The sequence below is a fragment of the Vulpes vulpes genome, chromosome 2, assembly GCF_048418805.1.
Source record: "Vulpes vulpes isolate BD-2025 chromosome 2, VulVul3, whole genome shotgun sequence".
In the NCBI taxonomy this organism is placed as follows: domain Eukaryota; kingdom Metazoa; phylum Chordata; class Mammalia; order Carnivora; family Canidae; genus Vulpes; species Vulpes vulpes.
Window position 1 is genome coordinate 101924424 of NC_132781.1, and position 23459 is coordinate 101947882.

At 40.8% G+C, this 23459-nt stretch overlaps 1 protein-coding gene across 2 annotated transcripts in view; it reads left to right on the forward strand.

Annotated features, from left to right (window-relative positions):
- Positions 1–23459, forward strand: part of APBB1IP (amyloid beta precursor protein binding family B member 1 interacting protein) — a 99958-nt gene that overhangs the window by 67791 nt on the left and 8708 nt on the right. For both annotated transcript variants that reach the window (XM_026013671.2, XM_072742076.1), the window contains exons 8-12: positions 2646–2732; positions 5046–5189; positions 9393–9503; positions 19096–19194; positions 19760–19883. In XM_026013671.2, coding sequence (XP_025869456.1) covers positions 2646–2732; positions 5046–5189; positions 9393–9503; positions 19096–19194; positions 19760–19883 — 565 coding nt within the window. The remainder of the gene's footprint in view (positions 1–2645; positions 2733–5045; positions 5190–9392; positions 9504–19095; positions 19195–19759; positions 19884–23459) is intronic.

The window sequence follows — 23459 nt, forward strand, 5'->3', positions numbered from 1 at the left end:
TATGCTAATAAAAGCAACTTTATTTAAAAAGCAGCTTAGTTTCTCAGTCTGGTTGTCATTAGAAAAGTTCCTCTTCTCAGTTGATTGGAAGCACAGGGTGGTCTGCTATTCCTAAATAAGTGCCAGCTGTTGAAATGGGAGTCAGCTCCTCAAGAGTTCTGTTTTCCCAGAGTGATGCTGAAACTTAAGTCCCACTATGCAAAGACCAGTGATGTTGCCTGAAACGAAAAGAGAGGTATAAGGACTGAGGAATATGTCTAGAGGTAGAGAAGCTCTCCAGTATTAACATTAGGCATTCTTGGGGCACCTGGGTGGCTCAGTGGTTGAGTTTCTGCCTTCGGCTCAGGTTGTGATCCTAGGGTCCTGGTATCGAATCCCCCATCAGCCCCCCTGTGGGGAGCCTGCTTCTTCCTCTGCCTATGCCTCTGCCTCTCTCTGTGTCTCTGTGTGTCTCTCATGAATACATAAGTAAAATCTTAAAAAAAAAAAAGAATTAGCCATTCTTCTTGCTGGGAGCCTGAAAAATCTGTTTTTCAAAGAAGGTACTGGCAAATCAGTTAATATAAGGTTGCTTGCTTATTTAACTGCTTTGTATTTCTTTTAATGACATACTTTATTTTGCTGACTTCAAAAATAACATTGACTTACTGTAAAGAAAAAAAGTTGAAAAACAGAAGAAATGAAATTTAAACTATCTGTAATCCTGCAACTCCAACAATAATCATTGCTGATATTTTAGGCAGTTTTCATCCCATCCTTTGTTGTGTTCCTTAACTGACATTTAGTAGTGATTGTGGCTCAGTGTGGCTGTAGGAGTGAGGAACACAGAGAGAAACACAACCTCATTTTGCTTCTCAGGTGAAGAAGGGTACCGGCCACTGAGGGAGAAAATGATCTCATGGCATCTTTCTGCCATTCTTTTCCAACCTGCCTCTCCCACCAAGGTTTGTCTTTGACCATCCAGGACCAGGCCTACAGGAGGAAGTCTTACAGTAATCACATTTTTGGTTTCCAGTATGGCTTCCTATTTTAAAAGAAAGTCTAGCCTTGGCTTCAGTGCCCTAGATCTAATCACCAGCCAGTGTGGGCATGTGCATCTGTCAGCCTTGGATGCATTAAACCACCTCTGAATCCTCATGGCTTACAGCCACAGACATTTCCTCTCTCCTGGGTCTGCAGGTCATCATCCTTGGCCCCAGAATGTGAGTCAGACTCAGCTAGTTCACTTGTCTCTTACCATCCTCAGACCAGCAGCTCCCTGTGACACACTCTTCTCCTGGTGAACTCACAGCAAAGAATACAGGAGGATGGCATGGAAACACATGACACAACCTCTCAGGTCCTCTGCACAGAGTCAGTGCCCTATCTCTTCCACCCACGTTCTGTTCACCAAAGCAAGTCATGTGGCTAAATCCAACATAAGTGGGGCAGGGACATGAGTCCCACCCATTGTGAGGGGGAGGCATTGCTCAGTCACCTGATGACAGGCCTTGGAGTATATTTGGACAATTTTTCAAACTTGGACCTCCTCTGGAAAGTCTTCCTTGACCATTCCAGCCTACAGAGATTTGTTTTCCTCTTTGAAAAGCTATAGAAATGGCTCATTTTGAGTTTATGTGCTGTCTATGTATCTTCCCATCTACAGACCCAAAGCCATATGTTTATACATATCTTCTCGACATGACAGAAGAATATTCTCAGGAACCAGGGGTATTTTACGTCTATAAGATAATTTATTCATGGGCTGGTAACTGCTTGGTTTACTCTTTATTCCAAGAAGGTGATATTTAAAAAGTAATGTGTTTGCTTTGTTCCTTTCCTCTCCAGCTGCCCCCAAATCTTGTATTTTCAGCGGTGAGAAAAGGGAGCAAGCTGTAAGTGAAAGTTTCATTTCCCATTTTAAAGTTCTCTTATTGTTCAGCTCAGATCATCCAGTTTCCGTGGGTAACAGCTACTGAGTTAACTCTTGAGCTCTGCCTTTTGCTACAGAGCAGCCCAAATTGAGTTGGCTGACCTCACGACTGATAAAGTCATGATAAAGTTGTGATGAAGTTCTGACCCAAGGGCAGCCTGTGCATTCTAAGGACTACCCTCCCTGAACTCCCTGAACTCCAGCTTAGGTTTACTTTGTGGGTTTTTTCCCCATTTCCCCCCACCCCATTTTCTTTAAAACAATAACAGTATAGCACCATCACTTGGAGGGGGGAAAAACTGATTCTGAGGCTGAAAAAGTGAGAGGGGTCTCAGAGAAAATCTCAGAAGAAGACACAGCTACAGATCCCGACCCTTTGGGAAATCCTTATAAAAAGAGGCTCTTCCTAGCCTCCAGTACTGGGCATGTGTTCTAGACAATGGAATTTAACAACTAAATGGTGTCCTTTGCTAGTGTTTTCTGTCTCATGTTTATTTCCTCATTGATTGTGCATTAGGGGAAGAAGGGAAGAAGATTTTTCATCTGCCTCAGTGACACCATAGGACTTGGTAAACCCTTAGTAGGCACTTGGTTGCCAGATGCCATATGCTATGGTTCCCACTTTATTTCCTATAGGTATATATTCTGTCTCCAGCAAGACCATGATGGTTCCCTGCAGTGGCTAGCGTGGTGAAGAACATTTATTGATCTGCTCTTTTAATATTTTATTTAGAATTTTTACTTGAATAACAAAGGAAGAAAAGAAGGAAAGGAAACAAATGAGAAAATGAATGCTAAGAACAAGGAATCCTTACTTGAGGTAGGTTTAATTTTGCAGAGTAGAAGAAAAGAGAAAGCTGTTAACTGTATCTATTTTTAAATTATTTGCTTCTTGGAACAATGGGAGATTCTTAGACACACTGAAATTTTACCTTGGGGTTTTAAAATCAAATTATTACTAAATTATAGCTATTTAGATAATTAAACTGGTTCTTTGAGTCAGTTTAAAATATGGCTTTAGACTGTATTTTACTCTCATGAAGTTGGATTAGTAATTCTTGACTAAAACACTTTTAAACCCACATAAAATTAATCTCTTAACATTCTATATTTTTCATTACTTAAGTAATGAAAAAGCTCCATACAAGTCAGATGTAAGGATTTCCAAACCTACTTTACAATGAATTATAAGATGCTCTTCTGGAAGCCACGTGTGGTAGGAAGTATGAGCTTTGGAGATAGGAAACCTGACACAAGGTCTGGGTCTGCCATTGAGGTTCATAATTATTGGAGAGGTCCAGGAACCTCAGCCTCCTGGATTGTGCTGAATTATTACAACTATCCAGGGAGGTCATGGAAGCCCTGTGTCGATTACTGTGCACATGTTTGTGATTATCATTCTAGGGACATGTTCAGTTGATGGTTGATTATTTTTGAAACTCTTAGTGGGTTTTCACAATAGTATGCTAAAAATCAGGGCTCTGTTCCCAGCACATAATGCAGAAGAGTGCAGAGATCACAGGTCACAGGTGGCCATGCTGGAGCCCTGGACAGGTTTTCTTCACCCCCAACAGTGTGTTGACCTTTTCTAGAGTTAGTAGATTTGAGGCTTCTTCTGAAAACTTAGAAGACCTGGGGACACCTGGGCCTACAGTCACACCTGGAGCCAGTTTGCTGACATTGAAGAGCACCCTCTCTCATTCACCAAGGTCTGGCCAGGCTCCCACACAGGTTTCTCTCCCCACCACATTCTCCCAGCCCTATACCAGAGGGAGTAGGTGCCAGAACCTCCTGCCCCTCCCAAGGTCCTGAAAAAATGTTACAAATTCTGCTTTCTGGGACCAAGAGCACAGTGTGTATTTCCCGTGGAGGCCCAACAGTGGGAATGGGGACATTCTCTGCATTTACCAGACTCCAAGTTCAGTTGAGGAAGAGAAAGTACCAGGTGTCCGCAGCAGCAAGGAGATTCAGGTTCTGAGCGAACTTAGTAGCGATAGGGACTGACAGACATGGAAAGGGAGGGTGAAGTTTCCTAATACAGCCATTTGTTTATAATCAGTGCTTATATATCAGCTGTCTATACTGCCTGTTCCTTGATTTATACAATTGCCTGAATAGTTCTTGATATAGGACTTCAGCAGGGTATTAAAAGCTGGATGTGAAAGAAAAATACAAAGCATGTTATGCTATGAAAAATTGACATTAGCCTGCTTTCTAATTTGGACCAAAAATCTGAGTGAAGGGATTATATACAAGGCAGCTAGTGCTAGCTAAATTGGAGGGAAATGTGAACAAAAATGTATCCCATATCCACTATATATATACATTTGCTTGCAGGGTACAAAATTAAAAGTTATTCTACATTTATGAGATGGAATGAAAGGAGGTTGAGAGTTATAAAAAAAGAAGCCCAAAATAAATGAGTATTTGAACTGGGAGACAAAAATGATGTATAATTATGCTACATTGCTTTTTAAAGGAAATTTACTAAGAATTATATAATTGTATGCCTGTTGTGAGATTTGAAAATCTACACCTAGAAATTTTACCTTGTCCCCTACCTTTTCTGATACCATAGTATTAATAATTGCCTTCTTTATTCTTCAGTAAGAAAACTATCCAAAGAATAAATTAACTTACACATATTTATGTATGTATAGGATTATATATTCTATTTTTTTCTATTTACTAGTAGTGAAATAGTAATTTTTTTTACTTATAGAAAAAGGAATAATGTTTCTATTTAGCAATTTATAATAGCAGAAATAACCTTTATGGAATGCTTACTTTTATAGTATACCAAGATTATACTCATAACCTTTCTTATGCAGCTAAAGCTATTGTGACTCCATTTTTACAAGTAAAGGAGCTGAGATTTAGGATTTGCCCACAGTTGTTGCAAAGCTTAGTGATCAAGAAGCCTTGAAGTCTAACTCAAGAGCTGAGATTTAGCCACCATAATATCCTTCCTCTCTTTTGACAGGTAGCATGTGATGTAAGTGTGTGCATTCAGAGTTATAGACAAATGACTTTTAGCTTAAAGGCTAGTTTGCCACAGTCTGTTTAGATATGAACAAAAATGTGGGGTTTTTTTCTTTAATGTGCTCTCTATAATCGGATTTTCAATTTTCAGGAAAGTTTCTGCGGGACATCCATCATTGTGCCAGAACTTGAAGGAGCTCTTTCTTTGAAAGAAGATGGAAAGAAAACCTGGAAAAGGCGCTATTTTCTTTTACGGGCTTCTGGAATTTATTATGTACCCAAAGGAAAGACTAAGGTCAGAAAGAAAAATAAAATGCTTGTCAAAAAATCATTTTATGAAAATTAACCTAAGGAAATCTTCAGATCACAATCTAAATGTACTTTTTTGCTCTGAAATTCATGTTACTACAATGTTTGTGCAAATACATACCCTATTTGGACAGAATTACAGAAGTCCTTTTGAATTTTTCCAAAGCTTTTCTCCTGTAGGTGAAGAATTTTATCTGTTTTAAAGTTAGATTTCAAAAATTATAGCAGAAGCACCACTTTTCTAGAGATAATTTGTTACTTCATATATCTTTTTCTGAGGGTTTTTTTCCCCTGTATTTACTCTCTTGTTCTGTGGTAATCATAATAAAAGTATAAGTGTTGACAGAGCTACATTAAGATTGTAGCCCTTATACTCTGAACATTTAAGTTGTTCTTTGAAGTGTGCTGTTTGCATTACCCTGCCTATTTTAGGACAGTATCTTAGATATCATTAAACTTCTACTTGGTGATTTAGGATTATTGCCTCTGATCTATAAGCATACCTTAAATTATTCATCTTTGAAATGAATTTTAACTCTCATTCTGACCATTAGCTTTTTTTTCTAAGAGCTTTTTTTAGAGGCTTTGGGCATTTGCATCTTGTTTACCTTTAAAAGCTTTAGAATACCTCCCTCATCTATATTATCTGAGGTACGCTGAAGCATTTTGCCTTCACTGCTGAATCCAGGGCACCACCAAATGGCATATGTACAAATTGCAGCCTGCTTCCTTTTATTTATTTATTTTTTAAGATTTCATTTATTTATTCTTGAGAGACAGAGAGGCAGAGACATAGGCAGAGGAAGATACAGGCTCCCTGCGGAGAGCCCGATGCAGGACTCAATCTCAGGACCCCGGGATTATTACCCGAGCCGAGCCGAAGGCAGACACTCAACCTCTGAGCATCCCCTCAGGCTGTTTCTAATAAGGCTTAACCCCACATTCCCAAGCAGGTGAAGTCCTGGGAAATATCCAGGTCTCTTCCTCTAGTGAGAAGACTTTCTTACCCATCAGAATGCAGGAGAGGCATAACCAGTACTGCGTGGTTTATGTCAGCCTACTGCCCCTACTTAGTGTGAATCACAGAAAACTGACACAGTGTTTCGGAAAAAAAAACAAAAAACAATAAAAAAACACATACACAAATAAAAGTCTTTGACATTTACATGTAAATGAGATGATAAACCTATCCCAACACATTTAGTGATAAAATTATAACTGTTCACACTAGCTTTGGACAAGAGTACTTTACTCACTGCTACAGTTAACCTTGGAATAGAGGAACAAGCCAGGGGTCAAGAAAAAGAATAAGAAGTAGAATTTTTTAAAAGAAGAGGCAAAACTCGCTTTATTCACACTTGATGTGATCGTCTACCACACAATATAAGACACTCAACTGAAAGACTATTAGGACCAAATAAATTTACCAAATAAATTGTTTTCTTTTGTACAAACAATATACAAATGAAAACATAGTGCCAAATATTTCATGCATAGTAGGGAACAAAAAATACAAAATACCTAACAATAAACAGGAAATGTTCAAGACCAATGTGGTATAAAATATAAAATGCAATAGAAGAACTGAACTAGAACTGAATAAATAAAAATTTACCATGCTGGTGGATGAAAAAATATTAATTCTCTCCCAAACTTTCTGTATGTTAAATCCCCCCAAAAATCTCAATAGGATAGTTTTTACTTGAAATTCACAGACTGATTCTAAAATTCCTCAGAGGGGTGGTATTTAATAAATAGCATTGAAATAATTGTCTGTCCATTGGAGAAAGTAGTTTCCTACCTCATACCATGTTTCAAATTATTTTTTTAAGATTTTATTTATTTATTCATGAGAGATACAGAGACATAGACAGAGGGGAGAAGTTGGCTCCTTCTAGGGAGCCCAATGTGGAACTCAATCCTGGGATCACAACCTGAGCTGAAGGCAGATACTCAACCACTGAGCTACCCAGGTATCCTCCCATGTGCCAAATTAAATCCTACATTGATTAGATATATTTACAAAAAGTATGAAATCTCCTTTTATCTATATATTTTTAAATTCTCTAAGAAAATATAGGTTAATATTTTAATAATTCAGGGGTTGAAAAACCTTCAACAAGGCTAAAAACTCAAAATTATAATGGAGAAAATTGATAAATTTGACTGCGTGAAGTGTCTTTTAACTCTTTTAAGGCCAAAGATACCAAACAAGAAGTTAAAGACTATCTCTGGTATTAGAGAGTACATTCCAGCATGTATAGCCCAGTACAAATATCCATAAAATATAAAGACTTCAACAAGTCAATAAGAAAAAAAAAAAAACATGCTCATAGAAAAATGGCAATGCTTATTGAGAATTTAATACTAAAAAAAATATCAGTAGCCAGTGAATAGTTAAAAGGTTGCCCTTTCTTACCAGTAATCAGGGAAATGTAAATTAAAAAGTGAAATAGGGGATCCCTGGGTGGCTCAGTGGTTTAGCACCTGCCTTTGGCCCAGGGCGCAATCCCGGAGTCCCAGGATCAAGTCCCACTTCGGGCTCCCGGCATGGAGCCCGCTTCTCCCTCTGCCTGTGTCTCTGCCTCTCTCTCCTCTCTCTATGACTATCATGAATAAATAATAAATTTTAAAAAATTAAAAAAAAAAATACAAAGTGAAATATTTCTTCCTACAAGATTGATAAAATGAACAATGTTGATAATATCCAGCTTTCAGCAGGAGTAAGAAAAATGGGCAATGTCAACACAAAATGTTGGAATGTAAGCTGGTACAGCTGATTTAACAAGATCTATTAATATAAAGGAGAATGCCCTTTCAAATGGCAGCTTCCACATTTCACAATCTACCCCCACGGAAATATTTGCTCATATGTACAGTATTTTTGCAAGAGCAAAATATTGCAATAACCTCTAGTCATCTTTGGTAGGAATGGTTAAATAAATCATTACGCCCACAGAGTGGAGTGCTCTGCAGCCATTACATGACTGTCCTGTATCCATCCATATGTCTGACATAGGGAGACCAAGATACTATGTTAAGAAAATAACAAGTTTCTGGAACACTATTTATAGTAAAATCTCATTCATATTTTTAAAATGGTATGTGGGTATGTATGTATGTGGGTATGTCTACACATACATATGTATACAAATGTTCACCCAAAAACATTTGGAAGAATACTTCAAAACAATGGTACTTTCAGAGAAAAGAGTAGAATTAGAAAAAAGGAGTGTGGAAGAAATTTTCATTTTATTATATGTGTGTGTGTGTAAGCATAATTTTATAAGCAATGTAGTATATAAAGTTTATATAAATCATTAATTTTTATATATAAAATTATGGTTTATACGTTCCATTTTTTCAATTTGAAAAAAAAAAACCAAGACTTTGAAAATCTAGCAGAAAATATCTTTAAAGATAAAAACTGTGCAACCATCAATAACGGAGGCATTGTGCACTGAGAGGTAGTGTTTGCCCTCTCTCCTTTATTCACTCACCTGCTAAAGAGTTAAAGAATGTAAAGGCAAAAAAAAAAAAGAGTAATAGGGCGAATTTGTAATTGAAATGTAACCAAATATGTAGATTACAGGTTGGAATCCTCACAAGGAGCATGAGACATGGAGGAGAGGTTCTGTCTCCATAGCAACACTGCCAGCCCTAATGGGAAAGCATGAAAGGAGTCTTTTTTTCTCAGAGAGAAGTGCATGAAGTGTGTGCTGATTTCCTGAGCATCATATTTACCTCTTATTGTTCATCCTGAGGATGACTTTTTTCTCTTCTAATGCTCAATTAGGAAAATCACTGACTCGGAATGGCAAAAGCCAACATGAAATTTCTGACTAGGTGGTCAGTCCTCTCGTCCCCACTGCATCTGTAACGATGTCTCAAGGTCAGCCAGTCAGTTCTGGCCCCAGGAGTCCACGTGCAGGTGCCAGAACAGCAGTACAATATTCCACTCCATCTCTGGGTGTGTGGCACACTGTTGTCTTCGGTGTGCTCTTCTACCTCTGAAAATGCCAGCCTGACTTTTTAGAAAATGTATAATATGATAGATGCTTAAATAGGTTAATCTAAAATTCAATATTGTTCTGCTAATATGTAACCCTTAGTTGTGCCATCAAGGACAACCTTGAAAAATTATTAAGCTGTCAACGCAGTGAAATTTATTTTTTTCCTTCTTTTACAGACATCTCGAGATCTGGCATGTTTTATACAGTTTGAAAATGTCAACATTTACTATGGGATTCAGTGTAAAATGAAATACAAAGCACCCACTGACTACTGCTTTGTTTTAAAGGTATGTCATAAGAAGTTCTTGATTTAGACTGGTGAGCAATTCGAGTTAATATTTCCTTTTAAGGAAAAAAATGTTAAAATGTAATATCATTAACCACAAGTGTGTATCATAATAATTTTTTTCATTTCAAACCAAAATAGGAAAGGTGGAAGCATTTCTACCCTCAATTCCTGTTTCTGAATTTAAAACTTTATCATGAATCTATCCAGTCTTCTTCATCACTTATAAAAATGAAAGCTCTCCATCTTGAACAAATCTGAGACAGTTTCTCAGTTCTTTATTGGACCGTTATTCCACTGTAAGAAGTTTTTAGAAATTAGGAACTTGACAAGATTTCCTAGAAAAATACAGAAAATACAGAAAATAGGGGGGGGGGGAACCCTTTGTCTAAAAATAGCCTTACTAGATCTTGAAGTTTTTTAAGGAGTATATTATCAAAAGGCAATTATCAAGTGTTTGGTCAGGTTTACATTTGCACCACATTTTGGAAGGTTGGGTAGAAGTAACTGTCTTCTGCCAAATTAACAACTGACTCCTAGAAATGGATTCAGGGAGTTTATGTAGCTATTCCGACCATACTTTGATTCAAACACCATAAATTCCTTTTCCTTCTCAGCCCCTCAATCACATTTCATGCCAGAGAGTGCCGATTATCTAAATCCATAGGTATGGCCCAAGGCAATGTGCAGAGCTTCTCTTGAGAGTCAGGTTCCTCATTCTCCATCTGAGATGGAAGTCTGTGGAGCAGGTAGGTGTTAATAAAATCAGGTTCCTGGTGAGATTGTTCGGTAGCTCAGTCACCCATTCCCCCTGAGGAAGAACCCATCACCACGGTTGTAGAAATGTATCCTTGCCAGACTGCACATGTGTACTCATGTACTCCTTGGCAAAGCTGTCACCTCTCCTTCCAAAGTGGTTCAAAGTCTATACTATAGGTTTATATCACCTTCATAAGTGGAGAACAACACTTAACATCTACGTGTGTGGCAAATATAACCTTTGTCAAGGACCACATCATTAGAGATGACCATGTACCCACTCTGCCATTTCAGAGGTGCCGACACTAGTGTGGTATTGTCACTCACATTACTGCAGGAGTTGGGTGTTCCCTAGACCCAACATTCCCAAAACTCTGATTGAGCACAGGCAGTCTGGGCATTCATTCATTCATTTATTCATTCATCATATACTCAATATCAATTGAATGCCAGCTACCTGCTAGGTACTAGGTACTGTCCCAGGGGCTCAGAATACAGAGGTGACCCAAACGTACAATAATCCGTGTTCTCATAGAGTTTAGAGTGAGGAAAATGGCAATAAACAACAAAAAAAATGTGATTATCAGGCAATGCTAAGGCTCCGGATAAATATGAAGCAGGGTAGGGAACACTGTGTGCAAGGACCAGGGCTTCTTTAAGTGGGTTGGTCAGGGAAAGGGTCTCTGAAGGAATGACATGTAACAAAAGATGTGAGTAAAGTGAGGGAGGAAGAATTACCCAGGGAAGAGCATTCCAGAAACAGGACCAGCAAGTGCAAAGGCCCTGAGGTGGGGTCCCATTTGGGTCAGTAGGAAAAGAGATGAGAATGTCCTGCCTGCTTCAGGTTCCTGCCTCTCCTTTTCTGTTCCTGGTATAGACGGGGTTGTGAGAATAATGACAAACACATAGCATCTATAATGCAACCTCTTAAAAACTTTACATACATTAACACATTTAATCATCTTACCAACATTTTGAGGTAAGAGCCATAATTCTCCCTAAAATATAGATGTGGCACCTGAGCACAGAGACTCTTCAACCAGTAAGCGGCCGGACAAGGTTAAGACTAGGTGGTGGGGAGCCTGGGTGGTTCAGTTGGTTAAGCGTCCAACTTTTGATTTCAGCTCAAGTCATGAATTGAAGCCCTACATTGGAGATTGATCTCCACCCAGTGTGGAGCCTACTTTTTAAAAAAAAAAATGAGAGAGATAGAGAAACCAGGTAGTGGCTGAGAGGCCACTCTCTCAGACTGCTGTTTGATAGGATGCAGGATCTCTGCCCTGCCTCACCCCTGCTGCCAGCTGGCCTGAACTGTTCATTCATTGTGTTCCTGTCTGACCCCATGGCCCTTGTTTGGAATTCTGAGACCTGGGGGCGGGGGTGGGGGGGCACGAGAAAAAAAGAAAAAGGAATTCTGAGACCCTGAGATACTACCATACTGGAGGCCCTCATTTCCCTGTGTACATTCCAATGCCCACATCTGTTAAGCTGGGAGAAGGCTTTGAAAGAGGTTCTGAAATGCTACTCAGTAACTGGCTGACTTAAACTCATGGTAGAAATACACATTCCAAGGCCCTGGACCCACTGACTCAGAACGTTTAAGGATGGGGCCAAGGAATCTTTGCTTTCCCAAAGCATAGCCAAGTTTTACACTCAGTGTTAGAATGCATCCTACCTCTAAACATCAACAGTCAGGGCTTAGCTGGTAATGGAATGCACTTTACAGTGGAAAAATTGAATGACAGGTGTCAGGAGGAAGTAAAGGCTGCCCCAATCGCAGGGCTGGGTACCAGAGGCTGGAGCACCTGGTGAGAGAAAGACAAGGCCCCAGACCCAGAGGTCCCAGGATGATGTTTAGACACAGTGAGCAGGACAAGAGCTCGGTTTCTTGTGCCAACTCACAAGTTTGGAAGTAGATCCTGGAATCATGGTATCAATGATCTGACCTGGGATGCAGGTTACCCTGGGCTGCACGAAGAATGGCCATGCTGAGGCCTGGAGTATTGGACTAGGGTATCAAAAACCCATATATCCAAGGCCTAAGCCTTCACGAGAGGGTTGGGGGCCTTCCTGAAGAGTGTGTGTGTGTTGTGGAGGCGGAGGTACAGGGCTCCAAGACAGAGAAGAAAGCAGGCCTGATGGATATAGAAATGGACAGGAGTCACGAGCAATCCTCATAGAACATTTCCCTTTTTCTCAGGACATGATCAGTTTTGTTCTCGAACCAATTTTATGAGCAATCACTCTGCTTATTCTGCTCTTAAGCATGCTGAGTCCTCAGTTCCTTCCCAGAATACTGGGAATTGTTATTAATTTGCTGAGTAAAAGGGTCTCTCACAGTTTGAAGAACTTAATTTGTTTATGAACATTTGGTCACTTATTTCCCTTTCTGTCCATATTGGGGGGAAAAAATCCTCTTGATATTAAAATATTTGATCAGGGCAAACAGATGTACAGAATTCAAAGAATACGCATATACATTACAAAAGGGTTTCAGGATATGGAGAAGCATGTTAAGAGATTGTGTGATTCCATAGCCATGTACTGATTGAGAAATCCAGTCCAGAAGTTTCTTATTTAGTGTGAGCTTACTGATTATGACAGTCCATTGGGGGGTGCCGTCAGGAAGATGGGAGAGTTGAGTCCTGGCCTGTCCCCTGGCACGTTATCAACACTCTACGCCCCATTGCCCACTTCTACAAAGTGAGGATGATTACACCCAACCCTTCTTATGTGGATTAAATAATGTATGTTCAAAACACCCTGAGTTCCATGTCTAGAAACACAGCACTCATTAATTGGGTCATTATTACAACACTTTATCATTAAGTAATATTTCTATTGACCAGTGGTTCTCAAATTTTTCTGTGCATGAGAATCACCAAGAGAGATGCTAAAACACAGATTTCTGGGGCTCCAGAGTTTCTGATTCAGTGTCTGAGGTCACGCCCAGGAATCAGCTCTTCACCTGTCCTTGAGAGGTTGTGCATACTCATGGGAAAGAGATTAGAATCCAAAGGAAGGATTTAGTACTCAAGAATCATTCCTTACCTTGCACTCTTTCTTTGATGCACACTCCCATCCTGAGCCTGTGATGAAGTCCCTCCTTTGTGAATTCTTGCTTGCTCCATTCTGAGGCTAAATGAGATGATGGAGCAGTGGAAGTAAATATCTTCCAGGAGAAACGAGGGTTTATCAAGGTCTATTCAGAAGTGGTGGAATATCTTGGAAAGAGCATTGGAATTCGGCTCTCTACCCATCTTCTCTCCACCCCTTACTCTGCTACATTTTCTTCACAGAAGTTTTCACAATCTGAAATTATATTACTTAGTGTTTTCTGTTTTTATTGGATTTCTACCCTAGTGGAATAAAAACACCTTGAGGGCAGGGACTTTTTCTGTTGTGTTTACTATTATGTTCCAGAGCCTGAATAGGTATTAAATGCTTAACTCACATCTGTTGAATCAAAGAACAAAAATGCATGTCAAGCCCCCTGCCCCATTGTGCTCTTCAAAACCTGGTTCTGTTTTTTTGTTTGTTTGTTTGTTTGTTTGTTTGTTTTTGGTTCTGTTATTAATAGTCACATGCCCTCTCATGTTATGGGCTCTGTGTTGGGTTCTTCTCATACGTTATTTCACTTAACCTTTCAACAGCCCTTAAGGGAGGTATTATCATCTCTACATTATAAATGTGGAAGCAGAAACTCACAGAGGTTCATGAACTTAGGTGAGGTCACCTCACGCTTATCGTTAAAAATGAAATGTGTTCTCTTGAGAACAAACTCTTCTCACTCCTATCTTGAATTTCTTGGAGCTAGGATTTGGGGTCAACATTCTCTTGCTACTGTACTTCCTTTCCCTAGCCTACTCAAGAGCCATGTCATAATGTGGGGCTCACACAGTTGAGCTAAGTCACTCACTTTTGGCTCTTGAGTCTGCTTTTTGCTGACTGGGTCAGCCTCTGCACTCACAGATTTTAGCAGCTTTTCCCCTGCTTTCCACACAGCTCAGTCTTCGACTTCATCCCCTGACATCATCTATAGTTTCTCGAGTATCTCACCTGCGGACCTCTCAGTCAGCACACCTTGCCTTCTACTTGGAGAAGACAGGGAAAGAGAGGCTTGAGTTGCCCTGGTCTACTTCCTCTTTACCTCTGAACTTAACTTGATACAATCATCATCCTTCCAACTTTGTGTCTCAGAAGAAAAGGCTCCCTCTTCCAAGCTCAGTGCCTCCAACATTAGCCCTTCCCTAGGACCACACCATCAGGGACTCCCTTTTGCTTCAGCATCTTCAACGTCTCTCCAGAGAATTCTTCTCTTGGGCTACAACACATTCAGGTATTCCCTGGGTGGGTAGGGGAGGTTCTATAATCACTTCCCTCAGTTTGATCTGCCCCATGCCTTGGGCTTCTGCGTTCCCTTTTACTCAGACTTCCTAAGAAAGCAATATGTCCTCCTTGTCTTCAACTGTTATTCTGCAAATAAAACTCATTCGTTCCAAAATATTTCTCTCCAGCCTACTGCTATCCAGTACCTTAGGATACATGGTGAACAAAACAAAGAACTTGGCTTTGTGGAACTTGCACTCTAGCAGGCTTCTCCTCCCTCCTGTGCTGAAACTGTTGTTAAAGTTTCTGGTGAACAGTCAGGAGTTTCAGTCAATCCTCAGGTGTCTGATCTTCCTGGCATCATTTGCATTGGTGATAACTGCCTCACCCTCAGCCCAGACCCCTCTATCTACCTGCTCCTCCATTTCTGTGAGTTCTTCCTCTTCCCACACACCCTTGAATGTTCTCTGGGGTTCTATATTCAGTTCTCACCAGATTCCTGCTCTTTCTGAGAAATCATCTTCACAGCCACAGCTCCAGCTTTTGTCTGTACACTAAGAATTCCCAGTCTATAGTGAATTGTTTCACTTTCTTCCTTCTTACACCTGAGACAAGCACGTGTCCAAAGACACTTCAGTCATAACCTGTCAGGTAGTAATTTCAGCACTTTCTCCACCCTCATGAACTACTCCTTTCTGCAGTCCCTATCAAGATGATGGTACCACCACCCACTGTATTACTTTTGGGGGGCTACCATAAGAAAGTTCCACTAACTGGCTGACTTAAAACAACAGAAATTTATGCTCTCACAATTCCAGGAATCCAGAAGTTTAAAATCACGGTGTCAGTAGGGTTGGCTCCTTTTGGAGGGCTCTGAGGGAAAATCTGTTCCATGCCTCTCTCCTGGCTTCTGCCATTTTCCAGCAATCCTTGGCACTCCTTGGCTTACAGCTTTATAACGCCAATCCCTGCCTATGTATTCACATGGCCCTCCACTCTCTGCATGCTTGTTTGTTCTCTTCCCACAAGGACACCAGTTATTTTGGATTAAGGCCCACCCTAATCAAGCATGACCTCATCTCATCTAGATTATATCTACAAAGATCCTATTTACAAATAAGGTCACATTCATAGGTATCAGCAGTTAGGACTGCAACATAAAGGGGAAACAGTTAAACCCATAATAACCACCTACTTTTCCAAGTTAGAAATAGAAAAATCATCCCAGAAGTCCCTTCTCTTCCCTTTCTTGTCCAGTCCATCATCAAGCTCTGATTTTCCATCAGAGATGTCTCTAATCCAGCCCTCTCTGTTGGTCCTTCCTCCCCATTCCAGGCCCATCTTCCACATAACTGCCATTGCCGTTTGTATCACTGTGCTCTCCTAAAATGTCTGATGCCTACAGGACAGTGTCCACAAGGCTTGTTTGACACAAGGCTCTTGACTCTGGCTTCCGCTCATTTGCTGCCTCTTCTTTCCATGGCTCCCAGGTCTTAGTCACACAGAGAATTTCTAGATGTTCCTCAGATGTGACAGAGTATTAGCATACACTTCTTCCAAAGAGCCTTCTCATTCTCTGTTTCAAGTTTTTACTATGAAATTCACCATATCATAGGATAATCATAAATTTGTTTACATATGTCTCCTCCAGCAACATTCCCCAGCCACCATGTCCTAATTATGGTGTGAGTGCCTTACTCATCTTTATTAATGAGTGCTATATTTCTTAGTACTTAGTATATTTCTTAGTTCAGACACTCCTTTGGCCTTAGACAAATGGCTTAATCTCTCTAGCACAGTCTTCTCATTTGTAATACATCGGTTACCTCAGTTTAGAGATCTGTTAAGATCCTTTTTAACAGTAATGTTCTACAATTGCCCTGACACTTGTGTACTGTGTTGTACATACTACAAGAGCTTCTCTTGTAGTATGTACAGCACAATTAAATTAAATCTATTGCACAAGAGTCTGGCCAGTGGTACTGAACCAGTGTTTTGTTTTTGTTTTTTTTCTTAAACCCCTTTGCAAATGATTTTTCAGTAAAAGGCTCAGTTAGGGAGCAAACCCCCTGGCAAAGTCCTAAGCCATGACTGGAAAACAAACACGCTGACTTTGCTATATGACATCCTGGGAGTCAGAAAGGAGCCTCGTGTCCACTAGATAGCTCACTTCAGAACCATAACATCTGAGGATTGCAAGCAACTTTTGAGGTCATCTGATGTTAACTCTCCTGTATACATTTGTGGTGTATGTGTGTAGTGTAAGGAAGTCAGTGAGAATGTGGGAGAGAATGAACCAAGGTCTGTACATCTACCTCACCATCATAGGAGAAGCCACTGTTAGAATTCAAGTCTCAAGAGTTCTTGTCTCTGTTTTATCCTCAAAACCCATTTTATTTAATGGAATATCCACATTTTACTCTATTTGGATAAATAACATACTTAAGAATTTATTAATTGTGCTGTATAAGTGGATACCTCTACACAGAGAGCTGATGTGTACACCTCATTGCAAGCACAATATGATATATAGTCTATTATTAGGAACCTGGCTCTCATGTGGTGTGAAAACCAAAAAACAAATGAAAAATATTTTAATAGGGCAGCCTGGGTGGCTCAGCGGTTCAGTGCCGCCTTCTGCCCAGAGTGTAGTCCTGGAGACCCAGGATCAAGTCCCACATCGGGCTCCCTGCATGGAGCCTGCTTCTCCCTCTGCCTGTGCCTGTGTGCCTCTCTCTCTCTCTCTCTCTCTATGTCTCTCATGAATAAATAAATAAAATCTTTTAAAAAAATATTTTAATATACCAAGCCAAGTTAACCAAGTTAACAGTGTTAACTTTTAAAATTTCTCAGGAAAAAAAAAATAAGAGTTGCTTTCTAAGAAAAATTACAAACATTAATTGCTCTTGCTGAAGAGACCCATTCACCCCCTCGCATGACTGTCAACAAGAATGCTGTTGTAAGTTAGGGAGCTGGGTTTCTGGTGCTGAAAGACAAGAACTTTGGTTTGGCTTTATGGATTTTATTAAGGGAGGGCATGCTGCAGGCATCTCTGGAACGTCACATTCCATCCAGGAAATAAGTCACTTGTCATCAGCATGACCTTCTAGTTCATTAATGTTACAAATCTATTTTTGCTGTGGGGCCACATTATCTGAGTTGATAGAGAGTTTTGATTTTAAAGGCCTCCACAGATGATGATCGTTGGCGTGACAGTTATAAAGCTAAAATCTCACATTCAGAATGAATGAGGAAACACTGAACCCCAACAACAGGGAAATGTGCAGCGGCCATTCAGAAGTGTCTGCCACCATCTGCTGGCCAGAATGGAAAACTACAGGCCACGCTGGGGAGCCCAGGGCTATCACCCTCAGGAAAACCTAAGACCATCCTGCAAGTGATGCAGAAGCAGATTCTCAGAGCGGAGGGACCTAAACAAAGAGAATGGTTCATTTACAGACAGAAGTATGAAGGTGAACTTTCCTCAACTGGTCAAAAGGCCCCAGGGAAGAATTCTTTACAACTTCTTAATTTTTCTGTGGTATCCTTAAAGTTTGGAATTTTGGCCTAAGAGCTTCATAAAAATACAGAAATTCTAGGTAGCAGGACAAGAGATCCCCCCAAAGTTCTAGTGGACCATAGCATAAAATATATAATAACTTCTCTCGGCCTTGTTTTCTCATTTGTAAAACTGAAATTTACTAACCTCTCATCAAGCTCTTAGAGTCTGTAACAGGAATTGTTCTCCTTTTTGGGCAATGACAGCAATGCCACCAAGTTGTGAGAAACATCAGCAGGGTGACTAACTGAGATGCTGTTTCTCAGACTCAAACTGATGTTCAGAGGCACAATGCCCTTGACCTAGATCAATTTTGAAAATAGCCATTTCCTTGACGGTCAGTAACGAAGCCAAAAGCAAAAGCGAAGGAGAGAGATCTGTGCGATAACTCTTTAAGAGAGGAGCCAGCAGCTCCACTCCTTTCCTGCCCCTGAAAATGGCTTCCCACTCTCTTGGCATTCCATTTCATGCTCAGCACCACCACCGGTTTCTCCCCATTCCAGCAGGATTAACAAGCTTCTCTGGGCGTTGGAGGCAGAAGAGGTGGTCTTATGCACACAGCTTCACCCACAATGGTTATAGTTGTAAGTTTTCTATATAATAAAACTTACTAAAAATGATAATGAGTCCATTTAAATGTACCCTGATTCCTCATGAGGCTGAACCCAGTGTTGGATTCCATGCTCAGCGGGGAGCGGGGAGTCTGCTTGAGATTAGATTCTCTCCCTCTGCCCTCACCCCACTTGTGTGCTCTCTCTCTCTTAAAATAAATAAATAAAATCTTTTAAAAATAGTAAGATAAAAGTACTCCTATTCCTAATCCTAAAAGTACTACCAGCAGTTTTCCACTATCTCAGGAATCACATACGTTGTTTTTTTAAAATTTTTTGAAAGATGCCAATAAATAAGGAGTTTATAAATGGTCTTTGAAATTACTTTTTTCTAGCATCCCCAAATTCAGAAGGAGTCCCAGTATATCAAATATCTCTGCTGTGATGATGCAAGGACCCTAAACCAGTGGGTCATGGGAATAAGGATTGCCAAGGTAAGAGACCATTTGGACACAGCCTGTCTTGGATTGCACACCCGCACCCCAACCCGAGTGCAGTCTCTGTACAACCCATCCTTAATGGGTCAGCATTCCTGATGCCATTTTATTTTCTGGCCCTTGGGGCTTTTTTAATAGGAGAGAGTGATGGAAACACAGACCTTTCCAATGACCTGAGAATCAAGGGCTTATTCTCCCGTGAGACTTCGAAGGTCTTTATATTTATTCAGGGAGAGCTTTGCACATATAGTATGTAATTAAAAATACAGCACGTAACCTGTAGTAGATTTACATGAAGACCTATGTAATCAGAACTGAGAGGCAAAAGCTCTCCTCTAACATCTAGGTAAAAGTATTAACTGACTCTGCTAATCTGGAAAATCACTTAACACATGAAAACAATCTATGAATTTTTTTAATTGAAATATACTAAAAAAAATCTCAAGAAAGAAGTAAAAAGAGTAGCTATAAGGTGCTTTTTACTCGATATGTATATTGCAATTGAGTGCCGGATTTGGGATAAACGGATTCCTTTCTTGCTTCTTTTGTGTTCTCTCCCCAGTATGGAAAGACTCTCTATGATAACTATCAACGGGCGATGGCAAGGGCCGGGCTCGCCTCTCGGTGGACAAACCAGAGCACAGTCAGCACAGCTCCACCAGCGACGTCAGCTGCACCGTCGACAGGTACTGTGCTAAGAAGAAATTCTGACACCTGTTCAAAGCTTACCTGTTCAGAGCTCATGTTCAAACTACCTAATGCACCTTATAAAAACAGAACTTTGTTGGCACTGTGTATGTTTGTTTCCCTTCTGATGGTCAGGCTCAAGATCTCCCACACACACCTGTACCTGTTTCTTTATAAGTGATTCTTAGTAAAGCTTCGACTGCTTTTCTCATGATATGCTTGTGGATCAGATGGTGATCACAGTGGAGGGTGAGCTGATAGAGTACTGTGTCGCATCAGAGTATAAAGGTGGTATCTGTCCCAAGCTCCATGAGCACCAACAGACAGCCCACATAAATGACAAGATCATTCCCTGGCGTTTTGCCTCAGTGATCCCATGACCAGAGCCTTGAAGCTGATCCTGGACATTACATTCTACGGTAACATAACAGCTTCTTGTTTGTATTTGTAAGGAGGCCAGACACAGAGAGATGAAGTGGGTACCAAGCATTGCTTTACATACACTGTTTCTGATTCTTAAACCAACTCTGCAAAGTATAGATTACTATCTGCACTCCACAGTTGAGGAAATTCTGAAGCTCAGATAATCAAGTATCTAGCTGTCTTCATGATAAACAACAGTTGAAAGAACTGGAACTATTTATGACAGAAAAGTCCTGGTCATCCTCAGTGTTAAAGAATGGTCATATCAAAGGCCAATATTGGGATGTCTGGCTGGCTCAGCGGTTGAGCATATGCCTTCAGCTCAGGGCATGATCCTGGGATCCTGGATCAAGTCCCGCATCAGGCTTCTTGTGGGCAACCTGCTTCTCCCTCTGCCTATGTCTCTGCCTCTCTCTCTCCGTGTCTCTCATGAATAAATAAATAATTTTTTTAGAAAGGCCAGTATATGTATTCTTTGCTCCTCAAAGGTAAAAGCAGCTTGAAAATGGAGAAGGTGCAGTAACAGTAGATTTGACCCAACATTTAAAGATATTTTCACTAGATAAGTCTGGTCTGCCTGCCATGTGTACAGGGAGTTTCTGAAAGTGTTTATCTTGAATAAAACTATTTTCTGCAGAGCACTTACCATGATTTGTAATAATTTTATGTGTCCATTACTGTGTTTGGTGCCTGTTTTCTCCACTGCACTCTAAGTCTTGAAAGGACAAAGGACCATTTCACCATGTTGCACACTGTGTTCCCAGAGTTTACAAGCCTGGCATATAGTAAATATTTATTGAGTAAATAAATTTACTAAATTTACTTAATTTACTAAATAAAGGGTTGCTGAGGTTGGTTGGGAGTTGGGTTTCTTAATCCTCTCAGTCTTCAGCTTGGGAGGGAAACGCCACTTGGAGTTCTTGGCTGGCAAGTTTCTCCTTCCCAAGATGGGGTCACTCTTTGGGATGAGGGATCCTGAGGCCATCTCCGGCATCTCTCCCCGGAGTACCAGCCTCCTTTCCAGTAAAGGCTCTTGGGCTATTTCTAAGGCAGATCATCCTATGGCCTCAGCTCACTGAGGGTGAGCCCATAAGGTTCTCCTTAGTCTTTTGATTCAAGGGAATGCTAGGATGCCTTTCCTTTCCAGACAGCCAAAGAATTTTTCTTCTGAGCATTTTTCTTGAAATTGGGATCACTTGCTTTAGCAAATAGCTCTATTTCTTACCAACTAGTGGCTCTAGTTATTTTTCACAAGCATAACCATACCTCTTATTGAGCTGACACATCAGCTGAACTGTTTTAGAACAATTGGGATACCCTGATTGGCATATCAGCCATTTCCCAGAATGGAGCAACTAGTGTATTGTACCAACAATCATCCTGTCACCCAGACAGGTTTCTTAGCCTGGATCTGGCTCAGTGAGGTATCAGTCAGGAAGTTTGGGTTTTGTGGTCAGCAGCCAGGAAGAGCCATATCCAGTCAGGTGCTCAGGGGATCATCTTTGGCATCAGCTGTATTCATTCAGGTCACTCAGATCACAAACTGTCTCTGTGATTCAGTAAGAAATATATTTGGTCTTTGACATCAGTTCCTGACACAGCCTCAGTAGCCCAAGGTAAGCTGAGTTATGGTGTCTTTGTTATGCTAATGAGGCACCTCATGGTGAATCCCTTAGTGGCTTTAGGATGGGGGCTGGTCACCAAAAGGACCAAGCAAGTGATTCTACCACAGAGCTTTGGACATCACTTTCAATTGGGCCCTTAATACTACCTATTGTTCTTACTACAGTTTTCTAGACTAGCAGTTCTCAGAGCCAAGGGTGACTTTGACCCCCAGGGAAGATTTGGCAATGTCTGGGAACAATTTTGGTTGTCACACCTTGAGGGAAATGCTTGTGACATCTAACGGATGGAGGCTAGGGATGCCCCCTTTCCTAAAATGTATAGGACAGCGCCCCATACACCAAAAAAATTTCCAGTCCCAAATGTCAATAATGTTGAGAAAACCTGTTGCTGTCAGTGTAATCTCCTAGTTTCTCTAATTGTTTCATGTGTTCTTTGCTCTCCTCAGATATCTAATCGCCAAATCCTTTACTTTCAGGAGAGAAAATAAAACCATCAAATGGGAACTCCTTTGACTTCCCACCACCAAACCCAACACCTTCCCTGTATGTGCACCTGTCCTAGACTGCATCCATTATGTTACCTCCTAATAAGGGCCAGTACTTCCATGTAGCCTCTGGTCCCCAATTCAGATACCAGTTGATTTACTGCAGTATTGACTCTGATGCCCACCACTGGAGTTAGCTCAGACCCTACAGGTCAAGGGCACCAACCCTAACAAGGCTGCCTTTCTTCACACTTCTGCCACACTTCTTATCTAGTGGCTACAATTTTGGAGGTTCCCACTACCCCTTCAGCTTCCACAGTTCTCTAGAAGGACTCAGAGAACTCAGGAGAGTACTATCCTTATTATTACAGTTTTTTAAATAAAGGATACATATCAGGACCAGCCAAATAAAGAGACACACCAGGCAAGGTCTAGGAGGGTCCTGGCTGCAGAGCTTGTCCTCTCATTGACCATGTGATGGATTTCATTGTCCTCCCCACAGGCTGGGTCAGCACAGAGCCCCAACCCTCTAATCACTTGGTTGATGTTTCTGATAACAAGCCCACCTCCCAAGCCATCTTGTTAGCATAAACTCAGATGTGATCCTAGGGGTTCACTGAATAGCGAAAACATTCCAATCACTTTGGAAATACCAAGGGTATTAAAAGTTCTGTGCCAGGAACCCAGGACAAAGACTAGACACATGCTTTATTATACCATTCTCTTCTACTTTCTCTTCTGCTCTACTGGGTCCTTCTCCTCAACATTGCTTCCTTCTTCAAACGAACAAGTTTTATAACCATCCTATGACTCCCCATCTCCCTCTAGCTACTACCCCACAGGACAACCAAACTATTCTTTTTTTTTTTAAGATTTTATTTATTTATTCATGAGAGACACACAGAGAAAGGCAGAGACATAGGTAGAGGGAGAAGCAGGCTTCCTGCCAGGAGCCCAATGTGGGACTCCATTCCAGACCCCGGGATCATGCCCTGAGCCAAAGGCAGACATTCAACTGCTGAGCCACCCGTGCATCCCCAAC